At 48.2% G+C, this 25,672-nt stretch overlaps 9 protein-coding genes across 9 annotated transcripts; 4 read left to right on the top strand and 5 right to left on the bottom strand.

The window, feature by feature from the left end:
• Window positions 1-299: 299 nt before the first annotated feature.
• FPRO_06041 (uncharacterized protein) lies at window positions 300-3,044 on the top strand (the record flags this gene model as incomplete). Its single annotated transcript, XM_031229090.1, has 1 exon — window positions 300-3,044. The coding sequence occupies one exon, from the start codon at window positions 300-302 to the stop codon at window positions 3,042-3,044; it is 2,745 nt and encodes a 914-aa protein (XP_031079361.1).
• Window positions 3,045-4,479: 1,435 nt separating this feature from the next.
• FPRO_06042 (uncharacterized protein) lies at window positions 4,480-5,239 on the bottom strand (the record flags this gene model as incomplete). The annotated part of the gene is made up of 2 exons (XM_031229089.1): window positions 4,480-4,516; window positions 4,989-5,239. The coding sequence occupies 2 exons, from the start codon at window positions 5,237-5,239 to the stop codon at window positions 4,480-4,482; spliced, it is 288 nt and encodes a 95-aa protein (XP_031079360.1).
• A 1,192-nt stretch (window positions 5,240-6,431) lies between these two features.
• FPRO_06043 (uncharacterized protein) lies at window positions 6,432-11,480 on the bottom strand (the record flags this gene model as incomplete). Its single annotated transcript, XM_031229088.1, has 14 exons — window positions 6,432-6,669; window positions 6,722-7,195; window positions 7,248-7,724; window positions 7,776-7,917; window positions 7,968-8,155; window positions 8,206-8,326; window positions 8,373-8,708; window positions 8,758-9,687; window positions 9,734-9,967; window positions 10,012-10,294; window positions 10,343-10,572; window positions 10,621-11,149; window positions 11,207-11,337; window positions 11,390-11,480. The coding sequence occupies 14 exons, from the start codon at window positions 11,478-11,480 to the stop codon at window positions 6,432-6,434; spliced, it is 4,404 nt and encodes a 1,467-aa protein (XP_031079359.1).
• A 749-nt stretch (window positions 11,481-12,229) lies between these two features.
• FPRO_06044 (uncharacterized protein) lies at window positions 12,230-13,955 on the bottom strand (the record flags this gene model as incomplete). The annotated part of the gene is made up of 3 exons (XM_031229087.1): window positions 12,230-13,187; window positions 13,240-13,495; window positions 13,553-13,955. The coding sequence occupies 3 exons, from the start codon at window positions 13,953-13,955 to the stop codon at window positions 12,230-12,232; spliced, it is 1,617 nt and encodes a 538-aa protein (XP_031079358.1).
• A 724-nt stretch (window positions 13,956-14,679) lies between these two features.
• FPRO_06045 (uncharacterized protein) lies at window positions 14,680-15,620 on the top strand (the record flags this gene model as incomplete). Its single annotated transcript, XM_031229086.1, has 2 exons — window positions 14,680-14,938; window positions 14,986-15,620. 2 exons carry the CDS (start codon window positions 14,680-14,682, stop codon window positions 15,618-15,620), a joined length of 894 nt encoding a protein of 297 aa, XP_031079357.1.
• Window positions 15,621-15,767: 147 nt separating this feature from the next.
• FPRO_06046 (uncharacterized protein) lies at window positions 15,768-16,944 on the bottom strand (the record flags this gene model as incomplete). The annotated part of the gene is made up of 2 exons (XM_031229085.1): window positions 15,768-16,135; window positions 16,188-16,944. 2 exons carry the CDS (start codon window positions 16,942-16,944, stop codon window positions 15,768-15,770), a joined length of 1,125 nt encoding a protein of 374 aa, XP_031079356.1.
• Window positions 16,945-18,209: 1,265 nt separating this feature from the next.
• On the top strand, window positions 18,210-19,656 carry FPRO_06047 (uncharacterized protein; the record flags this gene model as incomplete). Its single annotated transcript, XM_031229083.1, has 4 exons — window positions 18,210-18,434; window positions 18,487-19,248; window positions 19,298-19,339; window positions 19,390-19,656. 4 exons carry the CDS (start codon window positions 18,210-18,212, stop codon window positions 19,654-19,656), a joined length of 1,296 nt encoding a protein of 431 aa, XP_031079355.1.
• Window positions 19,657-21,187: 1,531 nt separating this feature from the next.
• FPRO_06048 (uncharacterized protein) lies at window positions 21,188-22,720 on the top strand (the record flags this gene model as incomplete). The annotated part of the gene is made up of 1 exon (XM_031229082.1): window positions 21,188-22,720. One exon carries the CDS (start codon window positions 21,188-21,190, stop codon window positions 22,718-22,720), a length of 1,533 nt encoding a protein of 510 aa, XP_031079354.1.
• A 475-nt stretch (window positions 22,721-23,195) lies between these two features.
• Window positions 23,196-25,464, bottom strand: FPRO_06049 (uncharacterized protein; the record flags this gene model as incomplete). Its single annotated transcript, XM_031229081.1, has 3 exons — window positions 23,196-24,782; window positions 24,831-24,932; window positions 24,991-25,464. 3 exons carry the CDS (start codon window positions 25,462-25,464, stop codon window positions 23,196-23,198), a joined length of 2,163 nt encoding a protein of 720 aa, XP_031079353.1.
• Window positions 25,465-25,672: the final 208 nt, after the last annotated feature.

The raw sequence follows: 25,672 nt of genomic DNA, 5'->3' as shown, positions 1-25,672 counted from the left end.
TCTACATCTCGTTAAGCTCAGCGCCTCGTGCCGATTTCTAAGCCACGAGTCAAACCGTATCTGTATACATTCGGTTCGTGGCGCTCAATCATTGAACCATCTTTTCCATTGCCTCTATCTTGAAGACGATTACGAAAGCTTGCCTCTTGCGCCTTGGACCTCTAAGCTTCTGAGCTACCTCAGCACATTCCTTCGACCGCGCGCAATGATAAATCGATCATCATAACATCACTCGCTCGAATTACTCCTCTCTTTCTACTCTCCTGTCATCGGCAGCGCGACATGTGCGCTCGCCCAGCATGGAGGATCCCTGGGGTTCCCCTTGGACCAACGACGAGCCACCGAAGATAGACCTTCCCACGCCGCCGCCACATGCGCACTTCACTGCAGACCACTCGGGCAGTTCACAGCGCGTTTCGCCTGCTCATACGCCATGGAACGAAGATGATGATGCGTGGGGCGGATGGGCCGAGGCGGGTAAAGACAGTAGCCCACGTTGGGGCAGAAGTCCTGGCTTGCGCCCTATAGGGGGTAGTCCATCTGGTTCGAGGTTACCATCGCCGACCCCGGATCCATGGGGACACTCGCCAACGTTTAATACGGCACGACTACGAAAGGAGGATAACGGAGATTCAGCAATCAGTCTCGGCGAAGGACTGCGACCGATTTTAGGGCGTATTGCGACAAGGACACCATCACCTGCGCGGTCACTTAAAGAGAACGCAGCAGATATCTGGCAGCAACCAGACCCAGCGCTCTCGAATAGGAGCTTAAGTCCTTTACCGACCGAAGATGAAGGTAGACCGGAGTCACCGAGCGAAGTACCTAGACCGGCTTTGCAGCGTGCAACAAGACCGCCTGCTTCGCGACAACCTTCCAATAAGGTTTCTGAGTTGGTGGAGATGTACGATGATATGGCAAAAAGCAGCCATAGTGCTTCGCCTATTGATACATCCATGCGGAAGGTGTCGGATAATGCGTTGGTGCAGGATGTCACGGTTGACATGAAAATCGACGAACCAGATGGGATTGAAGATGATATACAGGTGAAGGTCGAGGTTGACAGGGAATCGAAGGAGGAGCCGAATGAGAAACTTGAAATTGGACCAGAAGAGGAAGTGGAAGAAAAATCGAAACTTCAATCCGAGCCAGACGCGAAAGTTGAGATCGTGTCTGACGAAACCCTAGACCAAGACGAGAATGTGGTGGAGAATGGAATTGCAGAGTCACCCAAGGACGAAGACCAAGTGCAGACAGACTCAGACTCATGGTCGGATTTCGAATCACCAATGAAGGAGGCACAGCAAGACGAGGCTAAACAATCTGAAGTTGAAATTGACAAAGAACAGCCAGCTGCAATAACGACTGACACGGCGAGCCATGACGAGACACCCAAAGAGCCAGCACCAGCTCCGCCAAAAGCACCGCCGGAACCATTCGTAATTGACATGACAAAGCTTGATAGCATCTTACCGTCAGTCGAAACGAGCTTCCCATCCCCGGAGCCGATTCCTGATGTCATTATCGACGATAGCTTCACTTCCATCTCAGAGCGCAAAGCATGGTATCTTATGTCGAGACCTGGTTCGATACGGAAGCACAACTTGGGAGACGACGAGAACTATGTTCGCGTTGGTTGGGGAAACTCCCAGGTGCGTGAACAGGCAATCAGAATTGTTAGGCGATGGATGGAGGAAGACTCGATCACGGGCCGTGTTGTTCTCGGCCGAAGAGGTGGTGCCGCTGGTGCAAAGATCTTCAACTGGGATTCATCGGCGCCATCCACCGAGATCTCAATCTCTGAACTTTTGGCGAGAAAGAATCATTCGAGACATGCTTCAGCAGCTTCCAAAGGGACTGTCGCGTCGCCTACAGCTGCAGCGTTTGGATGGGGTAGCAACCCCATTCCTTCGCCAACTGTTGCTGCAGCCTCTTCTGCACCTCGCACTTCGACCACGAGTGAGCCGAGGTCATCTGTTGAAACGTCGCCCGTTGATGCCACGAAAACATCCCCCGTGTCAAAGACAAAAGCGCCTCCTTTGGCATCTCCTCCAAGGCCATGTATCACCGAGGAGCCCCCTTCTCCTATCAAGCCTATACCATTGAAACCTACAAACCGGCCTATCTCTATAACGCAACCTTTAAATTTCCCAGCATCACCTACGATCTTGGAACCACAGTCTCCACTTAATCCTCCTTCGTTTCTGTCAACAAAACGACCGGTATCGGTATCGCAAGCACCGACATCCCCTCTAGCACAACCTCCAACAAACGCAGGCTGGGGCGAAGATGACGATGATGATGACGATTGGGGCGACATGGTTTCATCGCCCACAGCCGAAACAAATGGCGGGTTTACTTCCATGGATGCGATTGTAGATTCCAGCTCGAATGACATCAAAGACAATACCAGTCAGCCCTCAATTACAGCTCAAAGTCCGTTGGATGACATAGTCCAGGGTGCAACGCAAGCCGAAATAGTGACAGACGGCCGACCTTCCCCGGATGCTCTGCATTTGCCTCCTCAAAGCTCTTTTAGCCACGCTCAATCGCCCACTGACCCCTGGAACATTTCAGCGCTGCAAGGCATAGCTTCGAGCCACTCTCGGTCGACTACTGTCGATTTGACCACCGCCCCTGTGAAGAGCTTGATCCCCAATCATTCAAGATCCACAACACTTGACTTGGGAACACCTTGGTCACCCTTGGCAAGTCTTGCATCCGCAAACCTGATATCAAACAAAGCCAAAACACCAATCGAGCAAGCAAACAAGGTCAATGATTGGGATTCATGGGGCTTAGGTTTGCTCGATGATTCCAACAAGCCAGTTGGGCCAAAGGAAGATGGGATGTTTGCAAGCCAACAGCTACAAGCTCCGACGCCAGTTGACACATTCAAAGACATGGCCTCTCCTAAAAAGCCCCGGCCGGTATCACTACCTGTCCCTCCGCGACCAAAAACAGTTGTTGAGTCCTTTAAAGACGACGAGATCGTCGCCAATATTCTTCGAGATCTACCGGATCTCTCTTATATGTTACGATAATGCGGGGCAGAAATGAGGAGTAAGAGAAGGAAAAATACGTGGGCGGAAGGGGGTAAACATTGCTGCTAGGGAGTTGCTTCATAATTGGCCAGTTGCCAGCTGTATATTAATCATTGAAGGCGTTCATCCGCGTTTTGTATAGCATTGCCATCATACAATTGTTGGAAATATCATAGAACTTATGAATTATTGCATTTTTGACCTTTCTCTGGCGTAATGTCCCGCATGCTGCCTAGAGAGTGATATAGTTCATGCAATACTTCAAGGGCAGATTCTGAGCAGGCTCATTTCACATTGTTATCGACACAATCTTTGACTAACTCTACTACATGAACTAGTATATTACTCTCGGACGAAATGTGGCAGATAAAGTTGGTCCATAAAATACCGTCAACAATTTGATAAAAAAATTAATTAAAACAAGAGCCGTACAATAGCTCCCCGAAAGATGAGGCAATTGACAGGAAGTGACCAGGTTGACTGGTTGTATAACTCGAAACCACCTTGAAAAAAGGTGCAAGGATGAAATGCCTCATTGCTAACTTGGGCCATTGTTTTCTTATTGGATTACGGAAGTGACAATAGTTACAAAGGTCTATGGTAGTTTCAAAGAGTAGACTCCATTTGACCCTGACATACATGGTCACATTGTGTGCGACTATATCGTATATGGCTCGTTTCGTGTAAGGAGATACATACTAAGCAGAATGAGCATATGCTCAGGAATTATTGATCGTGGTTCACTCTGAAAAAAAAAACCCCCCCATTAGAAACCTCGGTAAAAGGGGCTCTATTTCTATGTTAGTGTTCTATTTCGTATGGCCTCTATCCATGACCAGTCCGGCCAGTTGAGTTGACACCCCCAACCAGTCTCTCAAGTGACAATAAGAACTTCGGTCTTGATACGACAGCTGGATCATCCTATCCTGGGATATATGTCCTTGATTAAATTCTTGTGATATATGCGTCTTTTCAAAGAAGGTGAAGAACCCTTGAATGGAGTCAGCTACCAGCACATGAGAAGCTTATGAGTTGCCTTGTCTTACCTTATGTAGGTGCAAGACTATTACAGGCCTCCAATTAGTCAGTATTTAATTGGGGGAATCAGGTTTGAGATGCTCTCGGGCACAGCCCTTATCTTGTAACTCCCTGAGTGTTGAGATGTTCGCATATGAAAATATTGCTTGGTCGAGAGTCTTCCACACAAATGGATTGGAAGTCAACCATGCAAACTCCTCATCTAAGGCCACAGCCTCATGCGTGAGAACCATAGAATTGCTTGGTGACGCCGTCTATAAAACCCGCAGTCATTGCAGATAAACGTGCGAAAAGGGTCATCGGCATGAGGCTCTAGCGCCAGAGTAACACCGTCGTTGCAAGCACCTCGTCCAAAGATGCCGCAGTCGTCGCAATCTGGGAGCAACTTCACCGTCTCCTAGAGGCGAAATTGACTATCGCAATGCGCGCAGGTTCTGTACAAGACGAGCGTTTGGCACATGTTGGTGTATAGGTAGATAGTTTGGAAGATCCGAAAGAGAGATCTCGCGAGAAATAGACAGGTTGATAATATCTATAGAAAATAGAAATTGGGGGTATAAGTTATCTTTGAGAGAGGAAAAGGGAATAGGAGATAAAGAGGTATTCATAAGGTTGGAGAAGAGACGAGATGGGGAGGTCGTTCAGAGAACAAACGGCCTTGACGCGCGGCCCTAATGAATCTGTTTGCTTCTGGGGACAGTGAATCAAGGTTGCATTTGGCCTGTAAGTCACTGGAAATCTCTAGAGTTATTCTCAGTCATTGCACAATGGAGGAATTAGCAATGTTCAAAGGCAACTTGTGATACAGTATTGGAGTGATACTATGTCCGTGATGATACACCAAAAGGCAATATCAGCACATGATCTACTTTCCTATCATGATTTTCTATTAGGAAACTTGCTTACCTTGTATACCCATACTTGTTGTCCCCGCGAGCCTCCATGATTTGTTTGTTGAGTTGATGGCTCTCATAAGCCTGTCTGGATCGACAGCCCCGGCAACGGTAGTTTTCGTTTGCACCTTGGAGAGACTGCTCAGGCAACGTAGTGCGAACTACAGTGCAGGATCCATAGCCATCCTTATGGTTGGAGTATTCGACCTCATCGACATGTTGGCAGACGGTGCACTTGCGACACCAGATCTCGATTACGCACATGATTGTTGGTTGATGAAAAGAATTGATGGAGTTTTGATAAAAGGTCTCAGGTCGTTTCTTTGTCAATTGTTGACTGCGGTCTGCGGGTTTGTGAAAGTGGTTGAAATGATTACGGCTTTGAGGATGAATATATAGCAATAGCAACAGTCACTGACGGGAGAGGGAGCAACCTCATATTCAGTAGTCCAAGAGAGTGAAAGTTCAAAAGCTAAACGAACAATTTTGTCTCATAATGCGAATAAATCCTTTGTTCACATCTGTTACGAGGTGCCCGTGACTCACAACCGATTGTATAGACAAAGAACAGTGGCAGCGTAGGAACAGGAATATGAGACGCCCTGTGATCTATCACGAAAAGAACGTAAGGGACGAATAATACCGGAACATATCGTGATGATACCGCGTAACTCTAGAACAACACCATCATATAATTTGTGAATTGAAATTTGCAACAGACATGTCATATTTTGGAGATGTTGCCCAGTTGCCACTATCCAAAACTAGCCCCTGATCAACCCTGTCTGGAACAAGCCACTCTAGCCTATCGACCGGATAGTTTCTCACTGCTCTTCCAGCCTCATCTCCAGATCCTCGTTACTATGTCTACTCAACCCAGGTGGCGCATATATGACTCTATGAACCCTCACCCCTCTTCCAGTTCTGTCGAGCCTCCTATTCAGACGTGAGATGTGTCTACGCCGAGGCCTACACTCTCTGCAATATCGATCCCAGCCCCATCCAGTTGAACTGATTTGTCGGAATACCCAGTCGACGCCCAAAACACAAGCGCCGTAGGTACATAGGTCTGTGTTCTCAGCTTCTTCGCACATGGGGCGGTACGCTCGCGAGACTTCGTGTCGAATACGGCAGACAGGGCACCGTGCCCAAAAGATGACCCCTTGACACATTTTTATAGTCGGCTTAGTGATTGCAGTTGAGAGATTGAGTTGATAGTGCGATAGAATAGTAAAGGGCAGAATGGTTGGGAGGGAATGAACTTATACTGCTCTTCGTGTCTCTTCACTAGAGGTCGTGATTCGCTGGTGTATGTCCTTGACAGAGATTCAGTTATATCGTTCGTCTTCAATCAGTAGAATCACCGACGCGAAACATTATTGATTACAGCAGCAGGCTATGAATCACGACTGAAGTGCTACGAGGAAAACAATCCGGCCCCAGACGCGTCACACACTCACTGCTCCTCAGTCTTCCTCCCCTTATTCGCCCGGTACAATCTTGCAAATACACCAGCCTCGTCTTTCAACAACTCCTGAGGAGCTCCAAATTCAACCAAAGAACCCCTGTCCAATACGGCAACTTTGTCAAAGTCGAGCAGTGTATCAATGCGATGAGCGATCATGATAATCGTACAGTCAGAGAACTCGGTACGGATGACCTCTTGCATCCTTGCGTCTGTTTGTGTATCGACGCTGCAAACGGTGTCAGAAGCAAGAAAAGTTCAAGGTTGATGATATGACTTACCTGCTTGTCGGCTCATCAAGAATGAGCAGTGAACTTCTCTTCAACAAGGCTCTTGCAAGACAAAAAAGCTGGCGCTGACCATGGGACAAAAAGTTCTCGTCCATCTTCTCATCAAGGGGATCCTTGTTGTCGCCGATCTTGGCTTCAATGACAGACCAGATACCAACTCGCTCGAGGGCGCTTTTGATCTCATCATCTGACGCCGTATTGCATGGGTCAAGATTGGTTCGCATGGTATCGCCAAAGACAAATGGATCCTGCGTCAAACAGCTCAGACGCTGGCGGATCAGGTATCTAGGTACCGTCGAAATATCTTGCCCATCAAGAGTGATCTGGCCATTGACGATCTCTGCCATGCGAAGAAGGGCTTGGACGAAAGAACTCTTCCCACTTCCACTTCGACCGCAAAGACCAAGCTTTTGTCCGGGTCTGATGCTAAACGAAAGCCCACGCAGCACAGGTTCAGTAGTTTGCCTATAGAGTCAGCACATTGGACAAAGCATTTGTTGATTTAGATACCACTTACTGATATTGAACATCCAGATTCTTGACTTCAAGACTGCCTTGTCTCGGCCACAACTCCCCTGGATCATTGTCTTCGGTTGACTTTTGTTCGTTTGGCGCAGAAGAACAGAACATGCGAATGCGCGCAATAGCTCCAAGTGATGTCTCAAGGAGGGACCAATTCAAAATTATGCCCTTCATGTTGGTGCCAAGCCGCATCATGTTGACCAGTGCGATACCCAATAGCGAGGGGTCAATCTTCTCGCGGAGGGTCACAGCAAAAACAACAAGAATTACCGTTAAGAATGCTACCACCATATCGAGAACCAGAGTCAGCCATCGTTGAATACAGTTGAGAAGATAAGCTGGTTTCTGGGCATCGTCAATTCGACTCAGCGCCTTGTCAGTATACGGCTGAATCCAGCCAAAGGCTCGAATTGTGGCGAGTCCGTCGATAGTCTCAAGGAAATGTGAGAACAGCGGCGCCTTGTGTTCGATTCTAGACTGTGAGTCAGCAGATTTCAACAAGCCAAGATCATGCTTATCTTACTCCAGAAGGCGGAGTTGTTTGGATGTTCGGACGTAGAAACGCTGGATGAGGGCAAGCACAACGATAACAAATGGAATCGAGATGGCAAACCAGCTGACAGCTGCCATAGCAAGACCAGCAGCACCGAAGCATGCAGCAACCTCTATAATGGATATTAGCTTACATCAACCACGATGTATAGATATATCTCACCAAAGAGGAAGATGGAAAACGCCATAGGGAGAATAATGTCAACATGGCGCAAATCTTGACTGAATCTATTGATCAGAGATCCCGCCGCACTGTTGTGAAGGAAGGATAGAGGTGCGCCCATAGCAGCGTTCAAGAGTCGTGAATGAAGCAGTTTTCCACTAACGGGTGCGCAAACCAAAAGAAACATCCTGAGTTCTTGTTAGCAAAGGTATCATTTTTCACAGTTAGCTTCACCCACGCAATGGCAAGCGTAATAAGAATGCCCTCGAAAGCAGATAGGACGGTGTATATGCTGAGCCAGTAGCCAATATCTCTGCTGTCACGACCTTTCCCATCACCCCACCAAGTAACCCAAATATCTGACAAATGTTAGAAGTGTGTAGACTTTTTGAATAGAAAACTTACATCGAAAGGATGTGATAACCCCTGCACTGGCGATAAGAAGTATCTGGGTGAGCATGTTGTGTATTCCATTAGCTTTAAAGTAGTACATAAACACGCTTCGGTCACTCGGCACTTCGGTCGGTTCATCTTCAACCGCGCCTTTGTTGTCGGTCTTGTCGCTTTCCTCTCCAGGTTTGGTCTTGGCAGAAGGTTGGTCATCGTGATCGTCGTGGCTCGAAATGTCAAGATCGTGTATATAGCCATTTCCGGATCGCAGCTCATGGTAAGTTCCCTGCTCAACAAGTCTCCCGCCCCTTTCAAGGACGACAACAAAGTCAGACTCGGGGAGTCTATTAACTAAAAGGATGTCAAAAGACTGAAGCATGATTCATCAGTGACAAAGTACCTGCATGTGTAGCCAAAATAACAGTAGTGCCGTTCTTTCGAAGAAGGCCATCCTTTCCAAAGACACGCGTAAAGATGATCTGCTCAGTCACCTTGTCGAGTCCACTAAACACATCATCAAATATGGCCACAGGCTTCCTGGAGTATAGAGCACGAGCTATAGCAATTCGTTGCTTCTGTCCACCGCTCAACTTGACTCCTTGCTCGCCAACCTGGGTAAGGTCTCCTTCAGGAAGCCGTCCCAAGTCGATGGTCAGGTCGCAGGCATCGATGACTGTCTCAAGCCAGGCGCTGTCGTATCCCTTGGACTCTGCGATGATATTAGAACGGATTGTCGCATTCATAACCCAGGGGGTCTGGTCGCAAAATGCGACTTCTGATGTGTTCAGAAACACATTACCCATAGAAGACGTAGTTTCGCCTAGAATAGCCTTCAGCAGACTCGATTTACCAGAACCAACGGGACCGACAAGCATGGTAAGCGACCCATTCTTGTGACTCGGGAAAGTTGTGTTGATATCTTGAAGAACAGCCTTCTCACCCCAGTGAAAGTTGCCATCCTCTATGACTATTCGGGTTCCATCGGCTCTGACAGGGATGGCTTTCAGCGGAGTTGCCTCGATGGTTTCTTGGAAGGGTTGCGAGCTTTCAGCAGATGATCTCGAGGTGTTCTTGGAGCGGCCATTAACTTGGCGGCGGTCAATTCTCTCTTCCAAATTGAGGAAATCTTCCATTCTTCTGAAACATCCAAAGACTGAGAAAGATCCAGGAATACTTCCAAGAAGATGCGATAGAGGATCCATCATGACACCCAAGATAGACAATGCGGTGATAGCTTGGGCCGCAGAGAATGGTTCACCGTTTCCGAACTTTGCTGCAAGGGCATATGCGCCGAAAGTGATCGCTTCAGTCATTCCAATGTTGCAGTTGGCTAAAAGGGTGAGCAAAGGAATATCTTCTAGACCAGAACTACTTACTGATACAGTTCAGGTAGACATTGATCACGCGGTAATGTTTACTGGCTTTGATCTCTTCATCTCGTTTCTGAGAAATGAGGCTGCTGAATCTTTCTGACAGTCCAAGCATCTTGACTGGTTTCATTGAGCCGAGAACCTCAGAAGTAAGATTAATGCGGTCCTGAGTGGCCTTCTGATATTTGATCTGACGAGCGACCATCATCTTGCCAATAGAACCCGTAAGGAGGAGGGAGACTACACGGTTAGAATTTATTGGACCAAAAGACAGAGATACTCACTGATTGCTGTGACAATGGGAGTAACACAAACAGCGCCGAGCTGTGCTGCCAGTAGGTACATAGCGATGCCAACTGTGAGAGTATTCGCCCAGGATTCAACCAAGAGCATGTGAAGTTTTTCAATCAGGGTTTCCACGTCATTTCCCATGAGCGTGACAGCTGAAGACTCGCCGAGGTGGTCGGTAGGAAGTTGGAAAATCTTCCCGTAAACCATGGTCATAAGGCCACCCCGAACCATAGCACCAGCTCTGAATGTCAGATGCTCGTACCAAGCTGTGAGTAGCTATATAATGTCAGCTTGGGGTACTTCCATCGTCTGGTGTGATCATACCGCAGAGCCGATAAAAACGAAGGCGAATGCACCTATCAAGCCATAACCCAAGTTCATTGTCGAGTCAGACTCGGGCATCGTGAGGAATCGTAATGCGTTGCTGACAAGAAAGGGCTGAGAGATGCTCAAGGCGATCATGCCAACGCGGGGTGGTATTATACCAAGAAGCTCCCATCTCAAAACGGTCACGGTTGTCAGAAATAGAGAAGGTTTCTTGCTCTTCGAAGTGGCTGCAGTCCTGCATTAGAAGTGTTGGCTTTGTCGTACTGATATCATACCTTTCTTCCAGGATTTTCCGAAACGAACTGCGAGCTTCTCCGACGATAGCTTCTCGTAGATTGTGGGCAGGTCGTTGTTTGTCAGAACAGTAGCCCAGCCTGAGATGAGCAGCGAGTTCAACCAAACAAAGAACCCACGGCTAAAAGGACCACTTGTGCTCTCTTTTGAAATTGGCTTTTCAGTTGATATCAATATCCTGCGTTTCTCAACTGTTTCTAGTACAAGCAAGGCCAACTTGAAGATTGTCGAGGTTGAAAGAGTTGCAGCATACGCGATGTTCAGTGACATGAGCCATTCTGTGCGAAGCCGCGCGGCGTCGAATAGAAGCGACACAAACAAATATGCAGTGAGGATGAAGGATGGTCGAACAGACTTGACATGTTCGACGTGAGCCAACAAAAGAATGGCGAAAGCTGCTGCGAGATTGAGAATGGCCGCAGCTAGTGAGAAGCGAGTATTGAGCTTCTTGGAGGATGGAACCAAAGCCAACAAAACCACCTGTAAAGTAGCATATAGAGCGGAAGTGATCTGAGTATTCTCTTTAGCCAAAAAGAAATGAAGAGAGACAATAAAGAGTATTCTTACCAGCTTTGGTGTATATGTCGCGTGACGCTTGGTCTTGTCTGGACTCCTAAAGAGGTAGAAGGCTCGTGGGCCGGCAAGTGCAAGGAAAATAGCCGATGGAAGGATGCTGAGGATACTCTCTTGGAACGATACTGTGAGACATAGTTAGTCAATTGCCTACTCTTAGTTCCCTGGTGTGCTCACAGGTGAAATCAAATCCACCGCGACAGCCCTTGGTCCAAACGCTGGGCCCAAAGAGGCTATCGCCACAGGCCGTGGAGTTGTAGCGGTCCATAGCGGCTAAGGCCATCAACAAAAGCCCGCAGTCAAGGAAAAGGCCAAGCTTGGGTGTTTCTTGGCCTCTTGGGATGCAGAATGTTGCAAGCCAAGGGGGATATAAATGGAGTTTGACGTCCCCAAGACCTTATACCCGTGGACCCGATAGCGTGGTAGTATCCTGCTCATGCATGCATCAGCTCCAATTGCACGGATCCTATAAGTCGCACGCAATTATGGTTACTCTGCAACCACTACACATAATCTAGAACGACTTTGATGCAGTTTTGTAACTTGGCCAAGCTAACATTCCTACTATGTATAGGTAGGTAGCGAAAAGGTCGTGCCGCATTTGAGACTCGATTTTGGCAGCATCGGTCAGCACGCCGCAAAATAACGAGCATCTTGGATGAATAGAGCCCGTTAAAATGAGGAGACGGATCAAGATCCTTGTTGGGACGATCTCCTTTGCGAGTTCGGCTGACATTTATCATTTGCTGGCCGACTTACAAAAGTCCCTTGGCATGGCCTTATTCGGAAGGTAACTGATAGGCATATCGCAACTACTCCTAGGTATCTTATCTAACCGTATATCGGAAGAGTGTTATTCCTCACAAACTACAGCGCCACGAAGTATTATATAGCAGTAACAAACAAAAGCGTTCTATTTGGGTATCTTTCAGTTGAGATAGTAGATGAACAGGTTTCTTAAATCTAGCATATCCAGTCAATGTTGGGATTGTTGCTTGCCGCTCCTCCAACCTTCAACTACTGAAGTCGCAATGGATCATCCGGCATGTAGTCATCTTCTTCGTAGCCATCGCTGTCTGTTGGATCTTCTCTTGAGCGCTTCTTCGGTGGCTTAACGAAGAAAAGCGCAATCCAAGACAGAGAACAGAGGAACGAGATGTAAAACCAAGGCAAGCCGATCCAGACTCCTTTTCGCTTCAGTCCCTGGTCAAAGAACCAAGCCAAGACTGGTCCTCCAATAAATGACCCTATCACCTCAATCATACCTATCAAGGCATACAGTCGAGCAGTATACTCGGGCAGCACGTAGTGTGTGACCGTTGCGCGAGCCAGAGGGCTGTCCGCAGCGCCAAACGTCCCAATGAAGAGGCCAAAAAGGAACATGACAGCATTATGGCTGATACCTTGCCAAAATGCTGCAAAGGCGAGTATTCCGGTCGAGATTCGCGTCAAGAATAAATCCTTGCCAAATGCTGACATTCGAAATCGAGGGGACACCAGAATCTCCGATATCTTGGGCAACCCAGCGAGGATGATGAGGTTTAGAATTCCCAAAGGAGAGAGAATCAAGCTCACTTCAGCCATCTTCCATTTGAAATGCTTGCTGATATATTGACCCAGGGTTGTAGTGTATGCCGTAAACCGTGCATTCGTCACAAAGAATGTCACCATGATCATGAGAACACTTGGATCCTTGAGCATGCTAACTGAATGCTTGAGATCTTTGATAGCGTGTGAAATATGTCCCTTGAACGTGGTTGGAGCACTTTTGCCCGCCTGAGCTTTCTGGTGCTTGAGGTTGATGGTCAAGGTTTCAGGAAGCAAGCAGAGGATGCCTATGATGATGGGAACAGTGGCAAAGACCAAGTAGACGGGAACCCAGGGCCCATACTTGTTCATCAGGATGCCTGCAATAATAGGCCCTGAAATACCTCCCAAAGTCGCACCAAACGTAAGCCACAAGAAATGCTTGGCTCTGGAAGTGATATTAGCATATGCCCGTAGAGAACGATTTTCTGTCCACTTACTTGTCTTCCTCCGAACTGACATCGGCTGCGATCGAATAGAGGGTAGAGAACATTACCGGAATGCCACCGCCGAATATCTGAAAGAAACCTCCCACGATCAAAAGATAGGGCTTTTCTCGAAGCTCTCCTTGAAACGCCTTCATGCTGAAGGGAGCAAAAAGAAAGCAAACGGCAATGCCAGACCATGCCAACATCACAGTGGGTTTACGGCCAATCTTGTCGGACATCATGCCATAAGGAAAGGCTACGACAAGACCTGGGAAATGTTAGACACTCAACATTGGGCAAGTTATCCGTCTGGGGGACCACTCACCAACAATAGAGGTGATGAGACTGTTCCAGCCATACAAGTATCCAAGCTGAGATTGCACCTGATCAACCTTGCACTTCATCTCATCAATGATATCCGTAGAGGTATCCTGGTAGTGTATATGGCAAAACATATCCTCAATCAAACGCACAGTCGGCAAAAGCAACAACATCCCGCTCAAAACAACGGCAAATTTGATGACAGCGATCAAAACGACAATTCTTTTCGGTGAGTGAACGCCCCATCGCGAGAATCGGTAACTCGGAATCGGTTCTGAATGGGAATGTAGGCTCTCGCTATCGCTTACTGCATCATCTTCTAGCGGTTCGAGATCAAGCAGAGGCACATCCAGATGAGACTCCAACTCCACGTCGTCGCTAGAAACGGGATGGTACTGAGGTGCCATATTGATAGGAAAGATTAAGGAAGGACTCAAAACAATGCCATCCGGCCTGGAAGAGGCCAAAGATGGCTGAGATTGGCTTTAAAAGAAAGGGAATTTGAGAAGACGGCAGAATAATCAAGGGAGGCTGAGCTAACTGGAAATTTGACTAGGCTATTTCGAGTATCAGATCCCCCCAGATTTAGCGTCTTGGCTGACAGCTTCAGAGATTTCAGGGGTTAGAAAGCCATCGACGGCCCCTTGTTCTTGGTCGCTGAGCCTCTGTAGGGCTGTTTTTGTTGCGTGGCTTAGGTAGGCCTGGACCGTGCTGGTACGCGTATTATATCGGATTCTTGTTACACAATTTGTTTCCGAGACGGAATTGGCTCCGTATTGTGCACTGATTTTAATGCTCTTTCTTATACACCAAGTCGTTACAGACAAGCACCAAGAATAGTCAGGGGCCCAACGAAGTTGTAAACGTCACATCTAAAATGGATATCGATATTCCATCGGAAGGTATCATGAATTATGCCGCTTGAATAATGGCAGATGCCGTGATGCATAGAAACTCTATTTCGCAGGACCGTCAACTGCCGTTGCGGGGCCGTATATCAAACCCCGCATTCGTGCCATCCGTCTCTCCGGATCCGGTCTGTCTCTTTTTAAGAATCAACGTCACCCGAAAAACAATAGTCTATTACGGTCAACCTAGGCTCTTCAAAATCGGAGATCAAATATCCCAGTCATGTCTTCTCCTCTTCGTATTGGCTACGTGCCAGAGCACTTCTCAACTCCCCTCTATTTTGCTCAGAAGCACTTCGGTCTCCATGCGGAGCTGATTCCCTTCCCTTCAGGCACCGGCCACATGGTCACTGCTATTCGGTCTGGTGAGATCGATGTAGCTGTTGGTTTGACTGAGGGCTGGATTGCGGGTCTAGGCAAGGAGGGTGTTGAGGGTGATGGCGGATATCGTCTCGTTGGCACATATGTCGAGACACCTCTTTGTAAATCTTCTTCGCCATCACGATGGTATAGTCACTAACATATACAGGCTGGGCTATCTCTACTGGCGCAAAGCGCCCTGAGATCACCTCTGTTGACTCCCTCAAGGGCGGCAAGATCGGTGTGTCACGCATTGGCTCAGGAAGTTACGTGATGGGCTTTGTCCTGGCCGATCAGCAAGGCTGGTTGACCCCCGGCGCTGCAGAGAAGCCCTTTTCCGATACAGTTGTTCTCAACAACTTTGAGAATCTCCGAAATGCCGTCAACAGCGGCGAGGCCGACTTCTTCATGTGGGAGCATTTCACCTCCAAGAAGTTCTACGACTCTGGTGAGATTCGTCGCGTTGGCGAGATCTACACTCCCTGGAGCAGCTGGAAGATCGTTGCTTCTACGAAGCTCACCCAGAATGGTCTAGACGCCGGTGTCAAAGACCTTTTTGGAAAGCTGGATCAGGGTATCAAGCACTTCAATGACAATCAAGAGGAAGCCGTCGCGTACATCTCAAGCAGCCTCGGATACACAGAACCTGACGCCCGAGAGTGGCTCAAGACTGTTCAATTCCCTAACAAGACTGAGGGTGTTCGGGCTGAGGTTGTTCAGAACACAGTTTCCATCTTGAGAAAGGCGGGAGTTTTGGCTGAAGGCAAGGGCATGGAGCCCCAGGCCATGGTGTTTTCTTCATAAGCTGGCCTTAATGACCGATCAATTCGCAAAAGTTACGAACTAGCAACTCAAATTTATGGCTATTCGTCAATTCGATCTTTTGCTCCCGGCCTTACCATTTCGCCCTGGGCAATTTATCACCCAGTTTATCGACCAATCCTTATCTCCCTAACGCTCCTGTTCGGTACACATCCGTCGTAGGTGATCGTAAAGATGGGTTAACTGGTTGCAGTGTCTTCCAACCAGAGTCCTTTCTTCAATGTCCCTGATTACGTGAAGGAGATCGATGACGCGCTCTTTGTAAGTGTCAGCGCACAGCGGCCATAGATGCGCTGAAATGAGTTCCCGATGAAACTCGTCAGACGAAAGCGATCTACAGTACGAACATGCCGCAACTTTATAGTCTTGATAGGTTTTGAAGATCTTTTCGTTGAGAAGAATGCCTCCATCAAAATAGAGGAGTTGGTGGGAAAGAAGACGTAGCCCCTTGAAAATTCTCTCGACATAAAACTCACGCTTTTCCAGCAAGGCCTTATCTGTTGCACAATCAGCTCAACATCCAATATATAAAAGAAAGAATATGCTTACCAATTAGTCTGAGGTCCTGTATCCTGGCCCAGTCCCTATCCTTGATGCAATCCCTTGCCTCCTCGGGCAACTCCCTCTTATTAGCTCTGCAGAAAAGGCATAAGTTGTCGAGGACTAATTGCATAGCGTCGTGAAGTCTTAGCTTTTCGGCGAAAAGAGCCAGAAGTAGCCAGTCTTTCACCCGATACAAGTACTTGGCCTTTCTTGCCATGTCAAAGATGCACTTTGAGATGGCATCCCTGTGAAAAAATGGAGAGAATTTTGCTCCTTGAGTACCGACCATTTTTGGATCCATACCACAGCTGTAAGTGGCTTTCGGATGTCCCAACCAGGCATGAACTTCAAGGATGTAGAACAGAAGGCGAGGGCTGGAGTTTTCATAGTCCACCACCTCCTTGCCGTGGACAATGTCCAAGACTATTCGGAGAGCGTCCTTAGCCCTCTCATTCTCGAAGTCCATGCCATTGGTGTCGGCCAACCTTTTGCGTCCACCCAGAAGTTTGAATTGGCGCCACGGAGGACATATTCTGTTCATACGATCTTCGTTGACGGGAAAGCTTAGGATCTCGTCTCCTTTCGGCACACAGAGCGTCGAGGTTCGCTTGTCTCTGTTCGATTGAGAGAGACGATGAGACACGCTGCGTGTGATATGAGGCCGGTCTCGGTTCGAGGTTGAAATTTCTTTCTCCGTCGGGGTTTCTTTATGATTTACCATTGCATTGGGGTTTTTGCGCTTTCTTGGTCTCCTGCGGGACATGATGCTTGAGGAGCAGGCGGTGGCTGCTCTTTTAACTCGTGCGACCGTTTAAACGCAAATCAACAAAGTTCAAGGATGAGTCAAAGAAATAGGCAGAAGGGATGCAGTAAACCGAACTACAGGCATAGGTATATCAGGAGATTGAACTTTGATTGGATGACTTGGAGTCGGCGCAGCTTGACAGTGTTGGAAATGACCAGGAGGCCAGTGAATCGATCTGGGCGTCCCGAGAAGATCAACCGGGAGCTTGGGTGTATTTGGGCAAGCACAACGGCTGCATGCAGTTTCATGGCAAATATCGAGTTTGAAGTCTAAGAGGAGGCTTCTTGATTGGCCCTTCCGAGGTGAAAGAGGGAGAAATGATATACATGTGTCAGGTTATGTCGAGTTATCCTTGGTGTTTGCTGTATCACCACCCTATCAACACTTTCAATAAGTACGGAGGGTACTTGAATGAAAATTTACCAAGTAATTGAGTTTAAGATCACAGAATTATGTGTTTTAAATCTACTTCTAATCATTGGTCTTCGAACTTGGTCAATATGTCTACCTATTGCTAGTACTGTTGTTGGCTCCTTTCAAATCACCCTATATATTCCTTCACAAACACGCCGCATTCCCTATGTATTTCACTGCCATTAGTAGCAAAGAGCTTGGTCCTTTTGGTTTATTGAAGAAATCGGTAGGCCGTCAAACCTTTCGCATCCGTACTTATAGGTGCTCAATTTTGTACACCAATGCTACCCTATTTGCGGTCACCAGTTCGGTATATCTTGAGCATGTCAGGAAACACTCTCTTGGAAGCCAGTATCTTGTATGCACTAGTTTAATATCGTTATCCAAGCCATCATATAAAATTAAAAGACTAAAAAAGATCTGACTTGGAGTAAACTCTATGTGGTGTTGGTATAAGTGACATCAGAATAGGTTTTACTGGTGGGAATAAACCACTCCCGATACCGGCTCAAAAATAGAACCCTTATCTTAAACTTGCGAATGATTACCCCAAAATGTCACCAAGATCCCCGCTTCGATTAATTGCGTGCTCAAGACCCTGAAATCAATAACCGTCCGACATCCGCGACCATATTAATATTATCTCCCTCCCACATCTCAACACAACCATCGAAATACTCTCAAAGTCGGAGTGGTCGCTTGCGCTGACATCACCAACATCTTCGCTTATCGCGACTCGGGCCGAGACGCGCACAGTTGCGCGCATCCGGGGACTGATTTCGCATTGGAGATAAGAGATGGCACCGGCTATGTCGACTTTATCAGATGAAGGATCGCTTTCGCAAGAGCGACAGCATGTGCAAGATGAGAGCGATGTTGCAGTACCTTCGAGCCCGCTACTAGAGTCGAGAGCAAAATCACCAGCTGGGTTGAGGGCGAAACTGGGCTTGGGCGGTGTTGCGAGAAGAACCCTTGGCTTTGCGCTGTTATTGCTGACGGTGTTCCTATGGACATTATACAACTTCATCGCCAGTGTACGACCATCAAAGCGGTAGCCTTCATGTTCAAGCTAACATTTGTCTGTAGTACATGTTCTCTGATCAAACCTACAACAAGCCTTTCTTCATCGTTTACCTCAACACCTCGATATTCGCCATCTCCTTGATACCCAAGTTCTTCAAATACCTACGGAAGCATGGAATCGGTGGAATGACACATGATGCGACGCAGTTATGGTCCGATTACAAGCATGGCAAAATAAATACGAAGTCACTCTATCAATCCGAGGACGAACAGGCAACCGAGCGCTTGATATCGCAAGGATACGGAAGCACTGAATCCGCAACCTCCGAAGAGAAGCTGACGTTCAAAGAGACTGCCGTTCTGAGCTTCGAGTTCTGCATGCTATGGTTCTCGGCGAACTACTTTGCGTCAGCTTGTCTCGAATACACAAGCGTCGCGAGCGTTACGATCCTGACATCCACGAGTAGTGTCTGGACTCTTATCTTCTGTTCCCTATTCGGAATCGAGCGGTTCTCAACGGCCAAGATCTTGGGTGTAGGAGCTTCCCTAGCAGGAGTGATTCTCATCTCCACTGTGGATTTGTCCGGCAAAAGCGATGAGGATAGAGGGTCGTTCCCGCACAAGTCACCTACGCAAATCGCGGTCGGAGATTCGATGGCGCTTCTGAGTGCCGTGATTTATGGTCTTTATGTGACTGTGATGAAGCGCAAGGTCCCGAACGAGGACAAGGTCGATATGCAGCTTTTCTTCGGACTTGTTGGTGTCTTCAACGTGGTTCTCCTTTGGCCCATCTTCTTCATCTTGCATTGGACAGGCTTGGAGCCGGTGAGTTTTGTTCCGAGACGTGATGTGGCTATGTGCTAACCGTGACCAGTTTGAACTCCCACCTAGTAGCACACTTTGGGGCATCATTATTGTGAGTTTCTGTGGTTCCGCCAAGGTATCAGAAAACTAACACACGACTAGTTCAATGCGGTGTCTTCCTTCATCAGCGATATTTCGTGGGCTCTCGCTCTGCTCATGACGACACCCCTTGTGGTGACAGTTGGCCTATCTCTCACAATACCCTTGTCTTTGATCGGCGAGATCTTGCAGTATCAGCAATATTCGAGTTTTACCTATTGGGTTGGTGCTGCAGTTGTTTTTGTTTCATTTATTGTGGTCAGCCGAGAGAGCGACGATGGGGAGGAACCCAAAACGGACGACGACTTGGAGAGATCGGTGGGAGTTTAAGTGTACGGGTCATGAAGATAACGACATGCATGAGCTTACGGAATTTTGAGGCGTTTGGGTTGCTTTCAACAGCAAGTTACGGGACAGCAGGGACAAGTTATGCACAGGATGCAAGGCGTTTCAACCGCAAGATACGGCTAGATGAACAGTTCAGTCATGGAGATAAGGAGTTAAGGACTCAAATTAGTATATTAGATTTCCCGATCTAGAAAACTGCAGGAAATAAGTCTTGATCGTGCAGGGTCTTGAGGGTCCTGTGGTTCTGGACCTTCTGGACCCTGAACCTCTCTGTTATACTCTCGATCTTGGGCCATCTACGATGATCTGTGAAGATCGAATCGAAAGTTTGGGCGGGACCATGCGTCTCGGGACCAGGGTTCGGATCGGGGAGGGGTTTGAGGCAGCCGGGTCCTAGGGTGAGATGGCCAATTGTACTGCATTTTGTGAAGCATGTCACTTAGATATGGAAGCTGTGGAAAATCGTATCATGTCTGGTAATGGCTGATGTTTTCGTCTAGGTGATTCTTTACTTTTGCGATACTTGACAGCTCAGCAGTACTCGTAATAGTATACGTGGACATATTTGCTTCTTTGAAGCTGAAAGACTCTGATTACTGTAGTCAAAACTCATATCGACTAGATCTTTGGTAAATCTCATCTGCCCTGATTCTCGTGTCCTCTATGCTCAAACGATAGAATGCTTGTCGTGGCCCGGAGCAGCTCCGTTAAACATTCTTCCCTGCTGGACCCAGAGCTCCGGAGCGTTTTGGCGTTAGATCCCTGTTTCCAGCGGATCCATTACCGATGACACGCCAAAATTCCGATCATGACTTGACGTCTCCAAGTGGGGGGGCTTCTTTTTTCAGTAGCACTCCGTATCATGGGCCCTTGTCATGAGGGGGATCTACAGTGCCCTTGTTCCTGATGTGGCGTTGGCGGGAATCAGAGGATTGCGGCGTTTTGCATAATGCTTGATTTGATTCTCCATGCGTGAATCGATGTGTGGCTTGATAAGCAGCTCACAGTGGATGATGGCTTTAGCACTTAGAGACAGCTTTTCAGAATCATAGGGGACGGTGAATAGGCACTGCTTGACACTGGAATTTTAGAGGCTCTGAATCATCCCGTCCCCTTGTCATAAAAATAAATCTTCTGAGGAAGGCATGGCATCATACCTGCTCCTGCTCCGCTTGTAATATCGTTCATGTTGCCTCCTTCATCTCCATTTGCAGGGTCCTCTTCCATCTCGACCCAGGCCAGACTCCTCCTCCTTCATAACCCATTCACTTTGCCTAACCTGAACTGTCCGATTTCCGGTTTGGCCCTAGTCCTCATCATCTTGTCTTCCTCACTCTTCATTTAGAATATTTTCTGTCCCTACCTCAACCTTTCTTGACAATCAAGTACTGGTACTACTGTTTTCGTCGCACATCAATAACCTAAAGCTCTACCTGCAAATAAATCCAGTCCTCCCGTCTACTTGAAGTCCAGGCCTGACGGGGGCTAAGCAACCCAGTCAACTCCAACGGAGATGGCTTCGCCTAAAGCCGACGTCTCACAACATCCTCAGCCTCAACCTGCGTCCGACTCTCAACCGCAACCGCAACCCGACTCTCAACACCGCCAACATGACCTCTCCTTAGCTGAGTCTGTCGCCATCGCTACAAGATCGGTGCACGCAAAGCTTAACAAACTTATTATCGCCCGGCTACCGCTTGCGTTGCCTCCTCTTGCTACCGATTCTTCTGGTTATATCACTGGCCTACTCCACATCACACCTATTTATGTGGCCTTTGAGACGGTGTGGCGTGACATCCTCGAGTCGGGCTTGCCTGTAGATTTGCCCGGGGAGGATGACAAGACCTGTGAGCCGGAAACTCCACCAAACTCGGCAGAAACCGCATTCCCAGCTTCCGATCTTCACGAGTTGTCGAGCTGCTGCAGGATGCAATCGATACTTCAACAAATGTATCTTCCGGGATTAATGCGTTCAGATCGTCTCAAGGACGACATTGCCAATTTGGCAGGGTGGTCCAACGATACCATTGAAGAGCAGTTACGGCTTGTCGAAGAAAATGGTCGATTGGGGGAATTCATACAGCACATCAAAAGAACCGTTCAACATAGGCCTCATGTGCTGATGGCTTATTCCTATATCTTGTTCATGGCGCTCTTTGCTGGTGGCCGTTTTATCAGAGCTACACTTGAATCAGCTGGAGACGATTTTTGGGACCGGTTACCTTCGCCAGTTCAGCCGAACCGTCTTCCCTGTGAAGAGAGATCAAGGCCAACTAAGCGTGCAAGTGGCCTGCCCGACGAAGAGATCCCAGTAGACGACTTCCACTGCCATGCGACTCACACGATGCCTCTCCGATTTTTCCACTTCCAGACTCCTGAGGACGGGGAAGATTTGAAACGGGAATTTAAGCGACGACTCGCTAGCATGGAGGGTCAACTCACAGCACGCGAGAAGCAGGATATCGTTCAAGAGTCGATTTGCATTTTCGACAACATGACACTTTTGGTTCAGCAGCTCGACATGGTCTGTGATGACCCAGCGCGCAAAGAAAGTGGCGGCAGTACAACCTCGTCACTACTTGACTTGGTCGATCAACTGCACCCGTTTCGCTCTCGTCTCAGGGATAGTGTTTCTATCGCAAGAGACAGAATCCAGCGATCTACAAGGCTTGCACCAAGCGGCACTAAATTAGTCTGGAAGATCTGGAACTACAGTACAACCGCATCGACAGTGGAGCCAGAGAGTGGGAATAAGCTCCCGATCGGCCATCCTGGTCTCTCCAAGGATGATGCTACAGCCATTGAACTCTGCCCAGCGTTTTCCAAGTCTGTGAGATTCGACAAGACCTTGCCGCGACCAATGCGCCCGCCCGCCAGAAGAAACACGACCGAGCACGAGCTGAAAGATTGTCTTCAAGTTGCGTCCAAGAAGCTTGATAGTATGAGCCTCTTCAACTGGTTGATAGTATTGACCGTTGGTGTTATTCTGCTGGGAGCATTGTGCTCTGCTAGGCGTGGCCGCGAAGTAATGATTATTGAAGCATGAGAGGAAAAGCTGTTTCAGACAGCGATTGCATTTTGTTTGGCGTTTTAAGGAGTTGAAGGATTCAGGATAGCCCTCAATGGGGGCAAGCACGTCTATACCTGGAGTTGGTTGCATTTTTATACCCAGAGTACACGCACACGATTGTACTCGATACCCGTTCACGGCCTTTCAGCGTTCTAGAAAGAAACGATTACGACACAAGATACAGAGGTAGCTAGTTTACGTCACAAATACCTAAACGGTATATCCTTGAACAAGATTATACTGTAATTCCAATTCGTCGATGCTATCTTTTTAAACTATCATTCCTCGTGAATGCCATCTGCAAATGACCTTTGTGAATCCGATTACGTGCTTGAGTCTCTGTTGAGGGCTCTGCTGACTAACATACATGTTTGAAACGCCCATGTTGGCTGAAGGGTATCGTATAATATCAAAGAAACGCCATGCGCTACTGCAACGTGCTATCAACTCGTTACTCATCATCTTCATCATCCCAGTCACTACCCACATCAGCCCAGCCCGCCATGTATCGCTCACCACCAAAATCTCCAATTTGTCTCAAGTACCGAGCCCGGCCTTCGTCCTCCTGCCACTGACGTACGATAGAATCGTCAGACGCGCTGACTAACTTGCCATCGTAACTCCAGCTGACGTTTGAAACTTCGCGTTGATGGCCATGGACAAGAGCTGTGCCATTGCGGAAGATGGGGATTGTGGAGGAGGTGGGTTCAGCGCCTGCGGCAGATGAGAACGAGCGTGAGGGTGTAGGTGCAGATCCAGGTGGATCAAGGAGGTGAGCGCGCTGGGCACAAGCAGATCGAAGATACCGCTCGTCTGTGGGGAAGAGCACGACCGAGGACTCAGAGCTACCCACTGCAAGGAGGTCGGATGAGTGGGAGAGGCCCTTGGGTCTTATTCTGCACTTGACAAAAAATGTTCGTGCTGCGAAAGAGTCATGCTTGAAACCATAAAGAGGCCCTAGGCCTTGGGCTTCGATGGGTCTCCTCTTAGTGGCAAGGTCTTTGAGCTCAGGAGCGTGGCCAAGCATGAGATGAGCCATGGAGTAAGCGTAGATGGTATTATCTTTGCACACTGCGTACATACGGGCGGCATCACTGCTGAGAGACAGAGAGGTGATACCATACGAACGCCAGGCGTGGTTGGAGGGCACGGCGGTAGCTGAGAGAGGCGTGCTCTTTTCTTGGTGACGACGGTTGATATACCGAAGATCCCAGAGCTTGACAACAGCTTCAGCCTCAGAAGCGGAGAGTAAAAGGTGTTCACGACCAGCGGGAAGCCATTGGATTGCAGTAACAGAAGCAGGAGAGGTCTTACCATGGGCAGTACGCTCATGGGTGTTGTCAAGAGTGTTCACGGTCGAGGCCTGGAATGGTCTGATGGTCTCATCTCGAACAGCAACGGTTCGACGACCTGTCTCGCTGCTACTGATTGTTGAGAAACTTCTCACATGAGAATGAGGGCACCTCAAATCCCAGAGCCGAATTCGACCAGCCTTGTCTGATGTTGTCAATACGTTGCCAGTGGATTGGCCTTTCTGCCAAGCAATCTGTCGAGTCGAGTTATAATGGCCATCTGCGAGTCTGGCAGCAATAGACTTGGTCGTAACATCCATGACCAGAGCTGCGTCACCAGCTGTAGTCGCAAGACGCATATCATCTTGGGAAAAGTCCATATCCCAGATGGCATTGTCATGAACAGAGTGAACGCCTAAGTCCTTTTCCTCGTTGGGATCATCGTTTGGAGAAGTGTCGAAGAACCTAACACAACCTTCTTCATCACCGACAGCCGTCACGGGGGCATTGTGAGTGCTTGTAAGGCAGAAGGGGATGGTGCGGACGCCACTAGGAGTTAGACATTCATAAGAATCGATACAGCGGCTGTGAAACCTTGCAGTCTCGGTTCGAGGGTCGCATGCTGGAGTGTGAAGATATGTCTGGCCGGTTGAATATCCAAGTCCATGCTCACGGTTGAGTAATTGTGATGCAACGCCCCTACCGCCGAATTTTCGGATTGGTCTAGGTGCGTAGTTGGCTAGCTCCTAGTGATGATGTCAGTGACTCCAAGGACCCTGGAGATAATAACATACGTTATCAGGTTGAGATTCCTCGGTGATGCTGGGTGTATTAACGAGAAAGGGTGACTTTTTAGGAGTTCGAGCAACTCCACGGCTGGTCTTGAAGAAATTGCTCTGATGTGGTGTAAGTAGAGGAGATCGCGTGAGCAATTTCAGACCAAGCCAAACTTACCAGGGTAGCTCTTCTATAGCTATCAAGACTCTCCAGACTAATTTGACTTTCTGACATTTGGATTTCATTATCATAGCCGGGAAGTGTGTTGCTTGAGGTAGAGGTAGTTGTGGTGGCACTGAATCGAAGTGGTGGCATATCATCCAAGTTCAATGTTGGCCTCTTGAAGACAGCCTCATCACCCGAAGCCTCGGCCTGAAGCTTCCTCTTCCGTGATTCATCCTGGAATCTATCACTTGGGGAAGAAGGTAGAATAGGATCACTATGAAAAAGAGATTGGGGGGAAATGGGCTGCTGGTTAGTATCAGACTCGTCCAAGCTCCCAAGAGCAGTTCTAAACTTTGGCAACGGCTGAGTCTGAAACTGTCTTGGTTGCCAGAAGCGATTAAACCGGCGAGGCGTTATCGAGGGCGTCCCTTTTGGTCGTGACGATGATGCAGGCGTTGGAAGAGTATCTGGGCCATCGGAGGACATGGCAGGCAACGATTGCCCTGTTGAAGCCGCGAGAGGCTGGGCTGGGCTGGGGAGTCGAGTCTGACGATATATGCTGGCGAAGAGGTCACAGTTCACGGGTTGATGAGACGAATTCTTGCAGAGACACAGATCAGAACATGTCGAAAATTGAATATGGTGGAAAGAAGAGACTCCAATTGCAGAATTAGTTTGGTTGCCAGAGGAGCCA

The sequence above is a fragment of the Fusarium proliferatum genome (assembly GCF_900067095.1).
Source record: "Fusarium proliferatum ET1 genome assembly, contig: FPRO_scaffold003, whole genome shotgun sequence".
NCBI lineage: Eukaryota > Fungi > Ascomycota > Sordariomycetes > Hypocreales > Nectriaceae > Fusarium > Fusarium proliferatum.
Note: the sequence above shows the minus strand (reverse complement) of the source record. Positions and strands in the feature narration are given on the sequence as shown.